We start from the raw sequence: 19,045 nt of genomic DNA, 5'->3' as shown, positions 1-19,045 counted from the left end.
GTATCTCGTTCTATGAAGCTCTTAAAAGCCTTATTTTTCCAGCTACTTCTGGAATGCTTCTAATGAACATGAAAATTGTTTCTCAGGCATAGTCTCAAAAAATGAGAAGATGTGTTTAAATTGAATTGCATGGTCAGGAGATGAACATTTTCCTTGGGCTAGCAGCCTGCAAGGAAATAACTGTCAGCTAGATGATAAAGAAAATACCCTTTTTCCAGGAGTGGATTTTATTTTGTGTTATGTGGAACGCTGTCTCTCTGTGAAAAATAGAAAAGGGAATCTGACTGCCTAATTAAGATTTCAAATAAAGATCTGTTAACGCGATAAGGGAGCAGTCGTTGATGTGGATGTTGCAAATTAATCCCCTTCAGTGGAAAAAAAAAACCTAAACAGGTTTGCTGATTCCATTCATGATAGGTATACTGGATTGTTTCTAAAATACTATGCTGTCTGCCATCTTTCAAAGAATACTGTCCTCTTTTTTCACGGAAAGGAATCAATAGAGATTGATTCTCTATTGGCTGTCCCTCCAGCCTTAAACTGGATTTTGCTTTCATGCTAGCAGGAAGATCAGGTATTTCAGTCCGTTAAGCCCAGAGTCTTTATATGGGAACAGGAATTCACTGCTTTGGGAAAAAAAAAAACCAACCAAAGATGAAAGGGAATTAAATTAAAGCTAAAATGTCCCCAAATGACAATGTAGCATTTTCTTGAGCTCTTCATTTGTTTCCTAGTTCTTTGTGCTCGTTAGCTGGTTACATGTTCTTTTGCTCTCAACAGGCTCGATAATCTTTTGCTTCTCTGCACACAAGCTTCTCGTTGTGTCTTACTGATAAAGGCTGCTCTCTTCTTCTCATTAGCATTTATTTCTGTTCTTTTAGCAGACTGTTCTATTATTTCCTTATTACCTATAAGGCAATTTTCTATACTGCAGTGTCCTTTGGCGATCACAGATGCTCTGACTGAATCTAACTATTTCAGAGCATTGCAGAGGATGTGTCGTTTTGGAGCACTTTTCCGTGGACAGACAGCGGTGTTCTTACCGTGGGTCTTCACAAAGGAAAGGAGAGCTCAGAAGTCAGTGTTAATCTCCCGTGTGATGATACGGATCAAATAAAGGAAAACACAGTGGACAGCTGTGGCTATGCTGCAAAACGTGTTTTTCTAAGAGCAAAGAAATTGGAAGGTAAAGGACAAAGAAATTGGAGGAAAACACTGGGAATGGCCAAACATGTAACGGGAGGCTATGACATATGGTGGCATATCAGTTCAGAGTTTTTGTGGCAGACGACTCTAGACTCATACACTGGTGCTGTCCTTAACCTAATTACTCTGTGCACTTGGCTTTGGCCCGCATGGGAAAGCTGAAGCGACCGTAGCGAGTACTGCATAGCGGAGACGCGATAGCAGGGTGCATGGACCAGAGCAGAGGCCAGTGCGTGGGGAGGAAGGGAGCGGAGGCAGCAGCACGTGGTGTACCAGAGCTCTGATACCGTTCAGGGAAATCTGTTATCTGAGTGTTCTTGGTCTGACTAGCATGCCGTTAGCTCACGATACTGGTACCGTGTCTCTGTTGGGTTTTCCTGCCTGGTCTGGGATAGGAGCAAGTTGTCACGAGCGCAGAAAATGCAGGAAAGCAGTGCAAATTTTGGAGGAGGTTAAATCCAGGTTTGGGGAAGATGGTAGGCCAAAATGTTGCTGTGTGGTAAAATGAAGATTTTCAGACTTTTTTTTTAATGTGGTACCCATGGCAAGGTTTCAGATGCCACAGGTGTCAAGCATGGGTTACGAGTATCCCTAAAAGGAGCACCAGTATCTCTCCCTGTGCTGGCTGGAGGTGGCTGGTGTGACACACGTGCCACAGTTTGGAAATGCAGCAAGCGGGATGTTAGAGCCAGGCATTAACTGTTTTTCAAAGCTTGGCGTAACTTTGCAGATGCAATAATCCTTTTCAAATCCATCTTTTTTTAAAGAAGTATTCTTCTGTGAGTAAGAGCTGAAGCCTCTTATAAACAGCTTTGAAACTTCCACATTGTCTGCCACAGCTTGCCCTGAAGCCCCAGTTCATCAGACGGAGAGTGTATTTCTCGCAGGTTCTTCAGGAGATGATACTATTTTAACTATTGCCATCTCAAGTCTTACTTCCAAGGTGTCTCTCAGTTTATGATCAAGTCGATGAATTCCAGGCAAAAAGGATGTTCCGGTTACACTGCCGTTGAAATATAACTTAAGCTATATTTTATTATCTTCTGTGATCTGCTAGTAACGATCGAGGAGAATTAGTTGCGGCATTTAAGCACCTTTACAAATTTAGCCTGAGACTTTTGCCCTTTATGAATCTTTTCCTTGAGTTGTTTGCATAGACATCCTGTGGGTGTACAGACTTAATTCTTTCTACAGAGAGAATAACATACTGCTAATCCTCCAGAAACAGTTCTTTAGCTTTTTTCAAAACTAAGGAATAACAGTAGAAGGTTTGAAATGGAGCTTTTATTCAAGAAGACAGCAATAATCTGGAAGTAAATGGTCCGGAGCCTTGGTTGCCTCCACGTGGACAGACCAAAGAAAGGTGGCTGCTCTCTGCCTTGGCTGGAGAGTTGTTTCCCTGAAGCACTGCACCTCTGTGCTGCTTCCAGCTTTCTTCACCTGCCATTCATTCATATGTGCCAGTCCCAGAGGGACAATGTGTGTTGCAGCAGGGGCCAGCTGGGACACAGCAAGGAGACCCTGAGCTGGGGCCGGACGCTGCTTGGGAAGCAGGCGCAGGCTTCTGGTCTTCCAGAAACCTGTTCCACAAGTGAAGAATTGGAGAAACATCAATATGGCATTACCATCTTTTTCCATGGGATTTCTTTCCTCTCCTCAGAGTCCTGCAGTGTGGCTACCTCTTCGTGGTAAACACCCGAGGCCATCATCCTGTGGTGAGGGTCATTTTGTGCCTGTAGAGCTTGAAAGTGGGATGGGTCATGAAGAGATCCAGCTTCAGCTTACAATGTCTGCTCAAATCAAAGGCAAAATTCCCGGTACTTCAGCAGTGGAGGACTGCACCTGTAGTAGGTGGTTTTACAACGTAGCCGCTCTCTTGGACAAAGCTAAGCATACACAGAGGTGTCCACAGGTCCCCAGCATTAAATTTAAAAAAGCACATATAGAATTTCAGGAGTAATTTTCGGTTCCATTTCTCTTCCTTATTTTTTCCCACAGGTTCACATGTGGACTTTTCGTACTCTTTTTTTGGTATGCTAAAGCTGCAGCACCATTCCCAGTTGTTTTGTTTGTGCTACTGAGAATTACTTCAACAATTTTCTTAAACAGATCTGTCTGGAAGGGTTGTTTTTTTATTTTTTTTTTACAGTCTTTTTCTTTAATAAGTACATTTTTGCACTAGCATACTTAAATGACGGTAATAACAGAGCACTTGTAATAAAACGGCGTTCTTTTATAAATTCCCATTTCCCCTTCTGAATACTTTGAACATCTGTTTGGGGTTTTATTTCTTTGGTTTCCATTCTCTGTCATCCTGTTAAGGAATAAAGCATCTACCAGATTTACTTGCATCTGAAAAGTGAGCAAGACGGTGTGGTCTCATTGACTTAACAGGACCAGAAGCCAGTGTCTGCTGCTTTCTTCTCCTCGCTTTTCAGCCGAATCACTGGACAAAATTTGCCAGTCTTTGAGTTGTACTCACCATCCAACTATTCCCGTGAATGGTAATGATACTTGGGGTGCTGGGCACATTTGAAAACTATGGTTTTCTGTTTAACGTGTGTTTAAATGAAGTCACACCATTCATTGCTTTACACCGGTGATGGGACGGGTAGGTTGTGCTTGCAGCAGGTTTTAAGCTGGATTGCTTGTGACTCTCTCCTGTATACAGTTATCCCCCCATCTTTCTTTCCTGCTTTCTGAAATGGTGGGGTTTTCTTCTATTATTTTTATGGTGTTCTGCCCCATGTTATTTTAGAGGGATTCTGATATGTTTGCAGAGAGCTCCCTTCCTCTCCAGATACCTAATCCAGATGCCACTTTTGGCTTGGACATGTCCTCTAGCTTTTCATATTGTCTCATCAGAGCGGCCATGGGATGCGTTGAATCACGTTGGCTTGGTGCTTGTGTCAGTCTCTGCAAGCTGCACTTACAACCACGTGAACTCCTTGCACGCACGGAAAACCTGTGTGTCGCCAGTAAGTAGGCATAACCCAGGTGTTATCTCCCTTTTCAATCGGATTAAAAACAAGGTATTGATGACTTGCCTTAAAGAAAGACCTGTGTGAACTGACTCCACTTACGTGAAGTTCATTTTGTACTATTAGTGTTCTCCGTATTTTTAAGACTTTTGTAGCTGTAATTTTATTACACGGGTAGCCTTGCAGAAATTCCAAAGCAGTACAGGCTCCCGTTTAAAACTATTGGATCTGAATTCCCCATACCTCGTTGCTCCTGCTGTCTCACTCCCTTACTTACATTGAATAGTATTCGCTTCCCAAGAAGTACTTTTGGAATAATCTAACAGTACACTAAAAAGGGTTGTAGAAATAGTTACAAGAACTGATTTTTCAGATCCCAAACCCATAGTCTTTACTCTCCAGAATATTGATTCAGTGGTATTTTCCATCATTCTGCTTAGCCGAGTGGTGCTGAGGAGCAGAGACTGTGGGATTCGTTTCCTATGCTCTCCTGGGCTCAAACTCACAGGGTTTGGTAAGGGGTAGAAGAAGGAAGGAATGTCGAAGGAGGTTGGAGCGGAAGCAGAACGTAGTGTACAGAACCAAGGTGATGCATCCAGAGTAACCCAAATATGTAGCAAGCACTATGTCTTGTGAGTCCCAGTCCAAAACTTCAGCTAGAAAATTAATCTTTGCATTTTCAGTGGAGCCGTAGAGACAGAGAAATTGTGATAAATAAGTTTTTGATCTGTTTTCATTACCCTCAAAGTCATCTTGGAATTTATATCAATGTTGCAGCGTATATGAATGAGATTAATGCAGTTGTAACAAAAAAGGGGGGAAAAGTTGGGGGGGGCGGGGTGTTTTGTTGTTTTTTTTTAACATGGGCTTGGTAAAACAAGTATTTTTGTTCAAGAACTTAAAAGAGATTAGAAACCCAGTGTCTTTGGGATGATGGAAGTGTGGGAATGGAGCTGCTTTTCCATCCAGAGCTGTTAAGAGGTTGCTTTTACCTGGCAGCGTGCCTTTGAGCATTTGCATAAGGCTTTGATCTAGGTGTCTGAATAGGACACAAGGGACAGTGTGCCAGGACATTATCATTAAGTGTTCTGTATTTGTTCTCTCAGCTGCTTCCTTTGCATTGTAAAGGGCTGTTGTTTTTTCATACAATTCCCAGCCCCCAGGCAGACACCGGCAGAGGTGAATCCTGCCTGCAAGTACCACTGAGCAAAGGTTTCTAAGAGCAAAACCAAGTATTTATTCACTACTTTCTATAAAACTGCATTTGCCCACTTCTTTTGCAAAACAGTTTCCTTATGCTGCCAACTCCACCAAATAAAAATGTTCCCTTTGAAATTCACCTCGTACCTTTCTCTCGAAGATTTAATTGGATAAAATGGTATCAAGAGGTCTGCACCGATCCCAGGATATGATGACAATTTTAAGTAGGGAGCTATTGTGGAAGTTTTCCTTTGGCAGCTTCCCTGAGCTCCCTGCAGGCTCTATCCCCCAGCATCTAGCGGTCTATAGACAGAAATCCGTGTTCCTTGAGAAAGTAAAAGGTAGTAGCAAATTACAGGACCACGTGCCAAGTCACAGAATTCACCATCAGTTACATTGGTGCCTCCACTTCTGAGTGCTGGGAGGCGTGTGGAGGTCTTGGTAACAAACGTGAGGCTGTTTCAAAGAGATTACTCAGAATAAAAAAGATTCAGCAGCAGAATACTTCCGAGGACAATATTTATCTACCTGATACAAGAAGTGAGATGTCCGAAATCGACACAGCAAATGATGACAAATTGAGACTCATGAGATGAGTAATGAAGTTAGTAGATTTCCTCCATTCGCTTGCCTGTTGAGGAAGGCCACACCTAAGTGAAAAATAAACTGCCAGGCTGCAGTAATGTAAAAATGTGAATGCCTGTGCCAGGGATGTGTGTCGCCTTATGCCAGATTAGATGTATGAGCAATAAGTAGGGCAGGGGCAGATGAACAGACCAGGCAGAGAAAGCAGCTCTAGATTTCCTTTTTTGACGTGGTAAAAAAAAAAAGTTGGAAGGCACATATTGCATATGATAGCAGGGAAAATTATATCGTAATACAAACAGACATGCACTGCAAAAGAGAAATCTAGCCACAGATAATGAAGTCAGTCATCTAGTTACCTTTTTTTTTTCCCTTTCATTTTTGGATGACACTTCTATGCAGTATTTTGACCTTGGAAGAAAAAAAAAAAAGAAATTGGAGTAGAGCTGAAGGGAAAAGTTGATTCTGATGTTCTGACAAGGGGGCTTTCCAAAGCCCTTAGCAGTCACGCAAGCATCCTTCTGAGGACAGCAGTGGTGGATGCTGCCTGCCCGTGAGTTATCTGTGGTGAGCAGGAGTTTGAGGATTAATCAGAAGAGTAATGTGCTGCGAAGGAGAGAGCTCTGGAAGAAAATGGCCCGTGAAAGAGAGAAGGAGAACAAACAGGAAACAATGGGAAACATGTGGGGCAGGTTGTACGCAGTTACTTTCTACCCTCAGGTCTGTGTTTTTATAAAAGCTGAAATGCTTTTGCTTCTTGGCAAAGAATGTGTGGAGAGGGCAAAAGCCTTTGCTTGGCTGCAGGTTGAGAAAATTGCCTGTGAAGGTAGTTCTAAGTATTTTAGCCGTTACTGGCCGGGCGGGTAAAGGGGAGTCCTGTGGCAAGGCTACAGCAGGAGGCAAAGGGATCTTTGTCCTCTCCTTCGATCTAGTCAAACAAGTTGCTTCAGTGTTCACCACTGCCTTACATCTCTCAGTGACTCAGTCTCTTAAAGGAGATTAATATTATCAGCCAAGAGCGGGTGAGACTTACATAGCCTTACTGTAGTACTCTCAGCCTGTGCTGGAGGAAACAACAGCATTTCAGGCTATGGCTGTCTTACCGCATTAGCTGAAGGTTTGACTTGGGGTCTCAGCTCGACCCCACTCCTTACACTTTGCTTTAGCACTAGTCTAGCAGAGGCAGCTGGCTTCAGGCCTGAGGTTTGTCTCAGGTGTGAGCTGCAGGCAGGGGGTGGAGGCATGGCTGCCGATAGTCAGCCCGAGGGCAGGTTTTCTTTTTAAATGCTCCTCTCAGAATAGTTTGGAGGAATGAGCTTCCATCAGGCCGAGTTCATTAAACCTTAGAAAGCACAGAGCGGTCTTTGAACTGGCAGAGGGTCCACTAAGCTGGCAAATGAGTGTTGTTATTTCCACACTGCTGATTGCCGAGGGTTTATGAAAAACCAGAAGTAGTGGTGGTCCTGCTTTGGAAGGGCAGAGGATGCGGGAAGGACAGGGTTGCACAGTGGCATGCCATTTTCATAGTCATTTAATGAAGAGCATGGCTACCATGTCAGGTTGCTAACAGACGTTCATAAATCCTTTCATTTTCACCTTTTGATGGCTTGGGCATGTCTCTACAGATGAGAACGGGGAGCAAGGGGCAGAGCTCCTTGGACAGCAGGTCAGCAGGTGTGTTTTTTACTAGCAGGTTACGCAAAGTTCCCATGGACAGAGCTCTTGGAAATTATCCCGTCACTGAAAGCTAATGAGAGGCCTTTGGTCCTGTGGTGGACTCTCTGTCGCGTAAGCAATGGGGCGAGGCGGCCTGTCCCCGAGTGCAGTGTGGTGATTTCTCACAAGTTCTCAATGTGCTGATGCAGCCCGTTCTGAAGAGCGAGAAGGTGTGCTGTGGGGTGGTGCTGTGCATATGTAGCGTGCGTATGCAGATCCTATGTGGTATCGCCATGGCCAAAGGGGGCAGGAGATTGCATACGCTTCATTTAGAAGCTTCCTGACATCCCGTTCAGCACCTGCACTGAACTCTTGACTTGATGAACTGGGTCTAATGGCCTATGATGTAATTCTACTGCAGATTAACTATTGGCAGCCTAGAACTGTTACTCTCTGCTGACACCTTGATGAATGTTTATGGCTTGATGTGTAGAACGTGAGATGGGCTATCTTCATTAACATTACTTTGAAAGCAGAAAATAAACTCTTGCGAAGAAGATTATGGTGAACAGGATATCACTGTGAATGTTGCCACACTGTGCTAATTAGATGTGGAAATTGCGATGGTTTCTGTGACACATGTAATTAATTTGTATGCCTTTCAAAGCTTTTGTGGAACAGATATCCCGCTGAGCACAAAATACGGAACAAAATATCTTGCTCTGTTTTTCTTTTCACAGTATTGAAAGGTCATCAGGCACCTTTGCGTAGCATTGAAAAAAAGATCTCAGATGCGTTTTGCTGGATCAACCAGCAAATCCGACCCTTGGCATGAACATGTGGACTCATGGCATGAATTAGCGTTCTGTTAACTGCAGTGGTGTTAGGTAGCTGGTTATATCAATGTCAAACGCAGCCAAGGGTTCAGGGATCAACTTCCCGTAGGAGGAATGACGACGAGGAAACAAAACCACCGTGAAGTCAAGTATCTTGTCTTGAGAGCTGTTCTCCAGCTGGCAGAAAGGGGAGAAAGAAACTTTTACCTGGCTGCTCAGTTTTTCACATGTTCCTGGGAGTGTTGGAAAAGGTGTGTGATTGCTGCTTTGAAGAGAACCGCTAATGAAGTTACAGAAGGAGGGGAACATCCATGCTCTGCTCAAAGGCAGCTACCTTGATCTGGCACGAGCTGTTACCTGTGTGACCGGATCTCGTGGTTCTGGGTCAGGTGTAATAAAGAAGTCACGCTGGAAAGCGTGAACATTTTAAAATAAGAACCACACTTTAAAATTTGTTCGGGTAACATAGGGAATACTTCACAAGTATTTTGCTCTGTGTGTGTGTGTGCGTGTGCGTGTGTTTTTACCAGCTTTGTGTTAGGGCCTTCCTCTGCTTTTTCCTTTTCCCTGTGTCGCGTCCCAAAGTTGGAGCGACTCAGGTTCGTGGATTTCCTTTGTCAGAATTAAGGTGAAACGACACCAGGGGAGTTCAAACAACAATCAACATTTATTCAACCTAGCTAGCTTTGTCCAGATACACATGAACTTGTTAATATGAACCTTGCAACATGTCATTAAGCCGCTGTTTGAGAAGAAGAGGGAAGTATAGAAAAATGAAATGGAAAAAGGAACATGAAATGTATCAGAAGGGGAGCCCTCCCGTTGAGTCACGAGGTTCAGAGCGGACCCCCTTGCTTTCTGGACTCCTTCTCAAAGAGGAGCTCAGGGGCGGCTAGATCCACTCCTAGTCTCAGACTTGGTCAACGGTTTATGTTTCAAAGGATGAGGTGTAGGGACTGTGGAAAAGAGAGAAGGGAGAGAGAGAGAGAGAATGAGAGAAAGGAGAAAGAAAGAGGAGAAGGGTTTCACCAGTCCTGGGTCCAGCGTTGGTCCAGCCAGTGTCGAGGTCCAGTTCCGGCGGGCGCGCGCTGAGGATTTGTTCTCTCCTCTTTTATAGTGTTAGTTGATGATCTTAACATGCGCAGTTCCCACACCTGGGGTTCACTGGAATCGATCAGTGAGCTTTGGCGGGGGGGGGGGGTGTGTGTTCATTGTGGCCTGCTGGCATGACCACTTAAAATAGAAGCACAGTCCCAGCTTCCATGGGGCCCTCTTCCTCCAGGGAGGCATAAATTGTGCTCCTTCTCCTGGTAATTGGGGCCTTGGCCCACCCTCCGTGGAGCCCTCTCCCTCCAGGAAGACATAAATCGTGCTTCTTCTTCTGGTCACTCAAGATAAGGAATTGGGCCTTGGAGCAGTGCATTCCCCCCCTCCATGGGGCCCTCTCCTCTGTCCACATTGTCCTGTTCACAAAACTCCAGCATTTTTACAGAGGTCATTTTGTCCACCAAAGTTCTTTTAGCGGATGTTTGAGACATTTGAATTTGTCAGACCGTCACACCACCCCGTGGCTCAAACAGTCGCTGGACTTTGATATCATCTTCGTCTGTGGTGATCTTGATATAGCGGACAGTAGGAGAAGAGAGAGAGACAGCTGAGGATAGTAAGCGGCTAATCATACATCTGACTATGGCAAGGCCTGTTATTAAACATACAATTCCGATTAATATCATAAGTCCAATATTTACAAGCCATTTTCCCCATCCCGTCAGTCCCAAGGATCCTAAAATGGAAAGTAGCCATGAGTTTGGATTCCAGCCCTCAAACCAGTCAGCTGGTTGCATTGCATGGAAGAGTTATCTCGTCTGGTCGGCAATCTCCTTCATCTTTGCCCGGGCTTCTTCAATGGAAGTCGTAGCGTTATGAATGGTAATACAACATTCAGATTCAGTCAAGTTCAACATACCACACACACCTTGTTCTTTTAACAATAACATATCTAAGGCTAGACGATTTTGTAATGTCATTTTTGATACCTGTTGCACTTGGAGATTTAGTTCCCCAAAGGCGTATCGAGTCCAATTACTTAATACATGTACTTGCCAAGTTAGGTTTTCTAGCACCCATTGGTGCCGAACGATATACCCAGATGGTGCAAAGAATGCTTCTAGCTCTAACGATACCTTCTGTCCCCAAGTATAATAATCAGGTTTTAAAATGCTTTGAATCCATTTCTGGGCGCTACTTGGGTCATTAAGTTCTCGTTTCTTCCTGTGAATAGGTGGTGTGGTATATTCAAAGATTCGCCTGGGACACATAGTAGGAATTCCCAAACCACACTGCAATCCAGCCTGTTCGATAACATTCAAGTGCGAGTATATTTTCCCATCTGAGCACCCCCAGACGGTCCCCTCAGGGGCAGCATACAAAGCGTTTTGACAAGTAGCTGCGTCTCCCCGAGGTATTTGATTATCCTCCCCCACCTTATGTCTTGGGAAGTGGTTAATGGGAATTCCACATCTTAGCCAGATACTAACATTATTGGTGATCTGATTACATTGGTTATCCCGGTTTCGGTATCCAAAATTAGGATATCCCCAACAGGTGCACATATCTCGAATTAAGGTTCTAACTTCCAAACTGATCCATGTTTCGATGGGATTGCCAGTGCCTGTGGTACAATCGACAATGTGGGTACAGTTTAACAAATGGGCATCACTGGGGTCGGGTGTGCCCACAAATTCTTTCTTTAATAAGTGAAGAGGTTGGTTTTTTAACATGTGTTTCACTGACCATCCCCAAGCAGTGTGGGCACTATCCATTGAAGGATATTGTCCCTTTCTGTCAGGTATGTGAACACACCAAGCTGAATCCCATTTTACATTATATTGTAATTCAAAAGGGGTAATTTCCGGGGAAGCAGGCCAAAAGGGCACTAGATTACAAGATATATTGTGATAGGAAGGGCAGCCTGTTATTTTCCACCAGGATGGAGAAGGTGGGAATCGTCTGGAAAAGGCTTCCTCGAATCCTGGAGGACACGGTGGGCTATGACTAGTACCAATTTCGCGACTGACCTCCAATCTCCATCGCTTACAAGTTTTGTTTATTAAGTCAGGCCACCCCGTGTCCCGAGGGATCTCATAGAAGGCTGCTTCATCTCGCCACCATCTACCAGAGGAGGTGTAATCACTTCGGTATTGATACTCAAAGGGAGCATCTACTAATCCTATAATGCCATTGGTCATATTACGTTTTCCAATATTGAGCTTCACAGGTATCAAACCGAATCTAATCCCCTGCTCGGTAGAAGTAGGAATCTGAATACAGATCCCTTGATCCGTTTTATTCCAGACATGTATGAATCCTTGTATCACTTCCCAAGCTAAATTGGAGGTTCTTTCTCCTTGTCCAGATGCTCCAAAGCTAAGAAAGGCAAGGAGGAAGGAGCTCCAAACCATCTTTCCCTGTTAAACCATAAGAATATCACAAAGAGAATCAAACAAACAATACAGATAATGACCCACTCATCAAGTGAAAACATGAGTCTTGCCGTGGGCTTCTGATAACCTGCAAAATATATAGAAAAATAAAAAATCATTAGAGGGATAGGATTGGGGGAGATGTCAAGTAGCACTGCTAGTGATTGGAATCCATCCGAGAAGCTGAGGTGTACTCTCCAAGGCGCCCATGCAGCTTCTGTAAAACAACCTTATACAGACCATGTGTAGGATGTGTTACTTATTATAGATGCATACAAACTAGCCTTAAACTTCAAGCTCTCTTGACTGGGATTGCTCTGATTAAAGCATCCGTAGATCAACAGAATGTGTTCATTGTGTGTAAAAAGGCTAATAAATTTATAGCGACCTCTTGCTCTCACGTGGCGTAGGGGTTGCTGCAAGAATTCCAACGCAGTGTGTTGTCAAGCTCTCTGTGTCCTCCCCCCAACTCAGGAATTCTGAGAAGTCAACACAGCATCACTAGTCAGAGTAACAAAAACATAAGCAAGCAATCGAGCAACTATGGTTTTAGTACTGTAACAGAGGGTTAGGTTTATATTGTGCATCTTAACTACTATGCTTGTTAGAATCCAGTTAGTGGGATACAGAAAAAAAACCATACTCTTATCAGCCATTTAACATCGGAGCAATTTTAATTCAGAACATGAAGGTCCACTTAGAAGGATGGGACAATCCATCGGGTATTGATACGATGCTCTTTCCCATGAGCATCTGTGGCCACCCAGGAATAGAGGTTAAGGGGTGTCTTTAGGGTTAGGGGCACTTGCCCCACAGTGGGTAGTTCCACTAATACTGGTTGTCCAGCATAGTGGAGCAAGTGTGCAGGGTCTTTGCCACCTTTCGTCCCTGGAACAATAGACGGAGGTGTGGGACAGAATGCTAGGAGTCGGGGGCAGCCATTTGCCCCCCACCGGCTCTTAATGCGGTATACTGCTTCTGGTACTCGCAAGGCCCACCCTGGGTCATGGGGCCTCAGAGCTCGTTTTAGAAGTCCGTTTGTTCTCTCTACAATACCATTAGCTTGAGGGTAGTAAGGGGTGTGGAAAACCCACTGTATTTCCTCACCCTTAGCCCATTCTTGCACCACTCCAGCAGTGAAATGGCTCCCATTATCAGATTGAATTGATTGAGGCTTGGGTAAGCAGCTAAACCATAGTTTAAGACTTTTCACTGTATTTTCTCCTGTTGCTCTGGATACAGCTTTAGCTTGTGCTAGTCCTGATACCACCTCTACTCCTACTAACACATACCGTTTTCCCTCTGATACCCAAAAGGGGCCAATATAGTCAATTTGCCACGTTTGCCATAAACCTTTGTTTGTTCTTAAATGTAGGGGTTGCTCTTTTAGAGGGTTATATTTTTCCAAACGAACTCGACACTGACCACATGCAGAAATAACAGTGTTACATAATTCTCGTGTAACGGCCCATCCTCTGCTAATAGCCTCTTTGTACAGGTCTTTACTCCCTGAATGGCCACGCTTCACGTGCAGCCACTCCAAAAGGTGGTCCCATTTCTCCGCTTCACCCTCGATGGCAAGACTGGCTAGTCGTGTTAAGGAATCTACCTGGTTATTTAGGAGGTGAGCTGGGTTATCTCCTGCCTGGTGTGCAGCAACCCAGCCTACCAAGAAAGATCTCTGCTTGGCGATATTCAGTATTTCTTCCCATTTGTCTCGTTGCCACACTGGCACTCGGTTTACTTCCCATTGGTTTTGCTCCCAAAATGGTAACCATTCAGTGCATCCTTTAAATACTGCATAGGAGTCAGTATAAATGTATATTGGTTCTGTTGTCTCAGCTTCCTTAACGACTACGCTCCACACAGCAACTAACTCCCCTACTTGGGCACTACCCTCTCCCTCAGTTATCACATGCTCCCCTGAATCAATATGTAATGCTACTGCTCGATACTTCCACGTCTTTCCGTCCCTTTTTGCGGAAGCATCAGTGAACCATACGTTTTGTAAATGGGGTTTGAAATCAGGAGCCACTTTGATGTACGATGGAGGGGGTTCTGTATCTGGCTGATCAGAAGGGGGGTCCTGTATTTGGAGCGTTTTGGGTGTTCCCTCCTTTATCTGTCTAGTGTGACAGTAGTGGTCTAACTGGGCATACCACTTCCTTACTGTTTCTCGTTGAGCTACTCCTATGGGGGGAGGAGTTCCAGCCAATATTGGTTTCAGGATCTTAAAGGGTCCCCGCAGGATGATGGGCTGTTGTCGTATAATTCTCTCGGCTTCCTGTAAGGCTAGGTTAACTACAAAGAGTCCCTTCTCCCAAACTGAATACCGTTTTTCAGCATCCTTAAAGCTACGCGAGAAAAATCCTATGGGACGAGTAGGACCTTCAGGTCCACGCTGCCACATATGTATAGATAACCCATGAATTGCAAAACCCCATTCTATGTGGAGTGGGTCTGTTGGATGTATCGGCCCTAGGGCCTGGTAAATCCCTGCTTCAAAAATTAACAATTTCAGAGCCTCTTCATGGACAGGTGTCCAGTCCCAAGCAGTTCTTTTACGGGTTAAATCATATAAAGGGCGAGCTATGATAGAAAAGTCGGGGATGTGTTTTCTCCAAAACACTAGCAAGCCTAGGGCATGCTGCAATTCCTTCTTATTCTCAGGCATTTTCACTTGTTCGAGGGTGGACAAGGTTTCGGGAGGTATACACACCGTCCCTCCTTTCCACCAGATACCTAAAAATTTTACTTCAGGTGATGGAAGTTGCACCTTTTCAGCAGGAATTTGGAGCCCTAAATTCTCTAAGTGATTAATGATTTCTCTCTGGGTTTGTCCCACCACAGTGGCATCTGGTCCTCCGATTAGCACATCATCAATATATTGATATACTTTTACTCCATCTTCGGGAGTGATCTGATTTAATTCCTGGGCTAATGCATAGTGAGCAATGGTTGGTGAGTGGCAATAGCCTTGGGGAAGCCGTGTAAATGTATATTGTACACCTTCCCAGGTGAAGGCAAAGCGGTCCCTATCTGCTTCCTGGAAGGGAACCATAAAGAACATGTCTTTCACATCAATGGTTGCTAAAGTCTGGTGACTCTGTTCTTGTATGGTTGCAATTAATTCTGCTATATTGGGGACTGCAGCTGTTAATGGGCCAGTATTGGCATTCAGGCGTCTATAGTCGACTGTCAGTCGCCACTTCCCATTTGGCTTGCGGACTGGCCATACTGGGGAATTATAGGGTGAGTGCGTAGGAATAACTATCCCCTGTTCCCGTAACTCAGTTATCACTGAAGTGATCCCTTCCCTTGCTCCCAAAGGCAAAGCATAAGGTTTGACATTGACTATCTTTGAAGGGGGAAGAGTTGGTGCAGACTGCAAAAGCCTCACAGAGATTGCAGGACACCCAAATTTCCATTCTCTTCCCTTAGAGTCTACCCACGACCAGCCCTTTAAGAGGTCGAGTCCTAGAATATTGGTGGGTAGAGGACCTAGTATCATAGTAACTTCAACAGGGGACGAATCCCCTGGCAGCCAGCATTTAACTTCAGCTGTTGGCTGTGGTTGGGAGCTTCCAAAAACATCTGTGACCCATATCTGCTTCTTATCTGCAATTATTCCATTGCGGTTAGCCACATCCGCCCGGAGTGCTGACATCTGAGCACCCGTATCAACTAAAAAAGTTACTGGAGTCTTAAAGGGACCAAGGGGAAAAGTAATCAACAGGTCTCCTATCTTATTCTCAGTGAGCCTCCTTAAATAAACCCACTGGCCGTCCCCCGGCTCACTTACTGGGGACGGCGTGTCTGGTTTCCCATCCTGCAAACAGTCATACTTTCCTCTGGAGCAGTAGGTGTTTGGGGAGCGGGAGTTGCCAGCGACTGCGGATTCACCCCCTTATAGTCTCGAATGTTTAACTCAGTATGGGGGGGCTCCTTGTTTTTGTCTTTCCATCCTAGGACCAATTTTTCTAGGACAGAGGTGGGCAAGCCATCCATCACATCCCGGGGAATTCCCTTTTCTATCCCTTCTGCCCACAACAAGTTCCGCTGACCCCCATATGGCTTTTTGGCGTTTACAGTCTTAGATGGGGGAGGTCGGCCAGGTCCTTCTATTCGGCGGATAGCAGGCTTAGCCCTGCTTTCTTCCCTTGTGAGACCCATTCTCCGGCCGTAGTTAATCAATTCCTGTGCCACTTCTCCCCAGGTCAGGGCCCCTCCTGCATTTCGCCTCCCTCCTCTAGGTGCTATCGCATCACGTAATCTATCCTGCAGCTGAACAGCATATAACTTCAAAGGATCTGGTAAACCCCTGATTAGACGAGTCATTCTATCAGGATTGGCATTTAACAACATCGGAGAGGGCTGTTGTGGCACTAATCGCCTATCATGCATTAATTGGAGACAAGCAGTTTTCTGTAAGCTCTCGGTTAACTGATTTATAGAAGGGGTGTCTATCCGTGTTGGTTCTCCCCATTCCATTTGGTCTATTCCCCCTGCCCAGTAAGCTGCCCGCTGCGTCAGAGACCATGGTTCCCTAGGATCATCAGTAGTTAGGAACACTCCAGGCCCCCAATATCCTTGGGCTTCATCTTCTGACAATAAAATCCGGTCACCACCAGTTAATGACACCCTCCACACATATTCTGTTTCAGTCTCCTTTGCTAGTCGGATGTACTTTTCCTGAATTTTAGATAATTCAGTGGCAGAGTATGGTATCGTCTTAATGGTCACGTGTGGTGCTCTGCCAATTTGGCCATTATCGATGGTTTCTGTTTTAATTAATGGCCTCATTGCTATCTCTTCATCCTCAGGGTAAAAAACTTTTCTGGTACATTCCAACTCTTGATTTGGGTATAAAGATTTTTGTTGTTTCACTTGAACGACCTCTAGACCTTGCAGGTCTAAGTCCGGGTCAGATCGTTCATCTGCCTCGGCTCGTAGAATTCTTTCCCGATCTAACGCATCAGACAAGGCAGCATGAAGCCGCTGTGTTGTATTACGCTCAGCAGTTAACTGCTCTTGCAGGACTTTAACTAAATCCTGCAGGGACTGAATCTTCTCCTTATCTGCCTGCTCAGCTCTCATTGTTTCCTGTCGGTCTTCCTGAGCTGCTGCGAGCGCAGCCCCTAACACTGCACACACTACAGCCTTCCCTTTTCCTGGGCGAAACCTGCCTTCTTTTGCAAGCTTTTCAATTCTTCCTACAATGGCTTTTGGATCATGCCAGTGGTTTCGTGCCCAGGCTACTCCTTGTGGGGAAGGGCGGGCTTTATATACAATTAGCTTCTCTAAAACAGGGGAACAGTCAGACACAGGTATTTCCCGGGTCACCATGCCTGCCACTGCTCGGATCTCTCCCGACTTATTGTTGAGAGATCCTTCCCAGATCCTCCCCGCCCGCTCTCCGAGTGGAGGTCCGGTATCCCGTTAGAATCTCCCTTCCAACAAGGGAAATCCCGTATAGGCAGTTAGCCTCTCTAAAAACTGGGGAACAGTCAGACACAGATTTTTCCCGGGCCTCTATGTCTGCCACTGCTCAGATCTCTCCCGACTTATTGTTGAGAGATCTTTCCCAGATCCTCCCCGCTCATTCTCCGAGTGGAGGTCCGGTATCCCATTAGAAACTCCCTTCCAACAAGGGAAATCCTGTCCGTGACGCCAATTAAGATGTCGCGTCCCAAAGTTGGAGCGACTCAGGTTCGTGGATTTCCTTTGTCAGAATTAAGGTGAAACGACACCAGGGGAGTTCAAACAACAATCAACATTTATTCAACCTAGCTAGCTTTGTCCAGATACACATGAACTTGTTAATATGAACCTTGCAACATGTCATTAAGCCGCTGTTTGAGAAGAAGAGGGAAGTATAGAAAAATGAAATGGAAAAAGGAACATGAAATGTATCAGAAGGGGAGCCCTCCCGTTGAGTCACGAGGTTCAGAGCGGACCCCCTTGCTTTCTGGACTCCTTCTCAAAGAGGAGCTCAGGGGCGGCTAGATCCACTCCTAGTCTCAGACTTGGTCAGCGGTTTATGTTTCAAAGGATGAGGTGTAGGGACTGTGGAAAAGAGAGAAGGGAGAGAGAGAGAGAGAATGAGAGAAAGGAGAAAGAAAGAGGAGAAGGGTTTCACCAGTCCTGGGTCCAGCGTTGGTCCAGCCAGTGTCGAGGTCCAGTTCCGGCGGGCGCGCGCTGAGGATTTGTTCTCTCCTCTTTTATAGTGTTAGTTGATGATCTTAACATGCGCAGTTCCCACACCTGGGGTTCACTGGAATCGATCAGTGAGCTTTGGCGGGGGGGGGGGTGTGTGTGTGTGTTCATTGTGGCCTGCTGGCATGACCACTTAAAATAGAAGCACAGTCCCAGCTTCCATGGGGCCCTCTTCCTCCAGGGAGGCATAAATTGTGCTCCTTCTCCTGGTAATTGGGGCCTTGGCCCACCCTCCGTGGAGCCCTCTCCCTCCAGGAAGACATAAATCGTGCTTCTTCTTCTGGTCACTCAAGATAAGGAATTGGGCCTTGGAGCAGTGCATTCCCCCCCTCCATGGGGCCCTCTCCTCTGTCCACATTGTCCTGTTCACAAAACTCCAGCATTTTTACAGAGGTCATTTTGTCCACCAAAGTTCTTTTAGCGGATGTTTGAGACATTTGAATTTGTCAGACCGTCACACCCTGAAATCAAGCACTTCTGTCCTCTGATTTGCAGCTTTGGCTTAGTTCATGGTGCTAGAACGCTCTGTCAAGAAGATCCAGACCATTAAGCATTAGGCTGCGTGGAGTTCTTCACAGGTGTCTACGTTTGCTCCGTAAGATAGTACCATTTTCGCATGACATCTTTTGCATTGACAAGTCTTAGTCAGATGCAATTTAAACATCTCCAAGGAAAGTAAATCTCTTCCCACAGTTGCATACAGATGCTCAGCAGCATCCATGCTTGTTTTTAACCATGCATGGATCATGTCATTGATTCACACCATATGTTCAGTTATGTAGCTTTTGGTGGTTTATTTCTTTTTTCTAAGCTGTTTCACAGAGAGAATAATTTTCTGAGATGTCAGTTAGGCAGCAGTTGCCGTGCGTCCAAAAGGGAGCCG

At 45.2% G+C, this 19,045-nt stretch overlaps 1 protein-coding gene across 1 annotated transcript; it reads right to left on the bottom strand.

Annotated features, from left to right (window-relative positions):
* Positions 1-12,774: 12,774 nt before the first annotated feature.
* Positions 12,775-17,292, bottom strand: LOC142027158 (uncharacterized). The gene is made up of 4 exons (XM_075020844.1): positions 15,792-17,292; positions 14,956-15,183; positions 14,117-14,316; positions 12,775-12,834 (listed from the first exon to the last, which is right to left on the bottom strand). The coding sequence occupies exons 1-4, from the start codon at positions 17,290-17,292 to the stop codon at positions 12,775-12,777; spliced, it is 1,989 nt and encodes a 662-aa protein (XP_074876945.1).
* Positions 17,293-19,045: the final 1,753 nt, after the last annotated feature.

Source organism: Buteo buteo, chromosome Z, assembly GCF_964188355.1.
Source record: "Buteo buteo chromosome Z, bButBut1.hap1.1, whole genome shotgun sequence".
NCBI classification, from domain to species: domain Eukaryota; kingdom Metazoa; phylum Chordata; class Aves; order Accipitriformes; family Accipitridae; genus Buteo; species Buteo buteo.
This window is presented reverse-complemented; position numbering and strand designations above follow the sequence as displayed.

Bases quoted from the DNA above. Each gene is read 5' to 3' on its own strand.
- LOC142027158 (XM_075020844.1), bottom strand. From the start codon at position 17,292: ATGGTGACCCGGGAAATACCTGTGTCTGACTGTTCCCCTGTTTTAGAG. The intron at 15,184-15,791 runs GTATGACTGTTT...ATAATTCCCCAG, and splicing joins ACCTACTGCTCCAGAGGAAA to TATGGCCAGTCCGCAAGCCA. The intron at 12,835-14,116 runs GTAAGGAAGTGG...CTATTGTTCCAG, and splicing joins GAGTAGCTCAACGAGAAACA to GGACGAAAGGTGGCAAAGAC.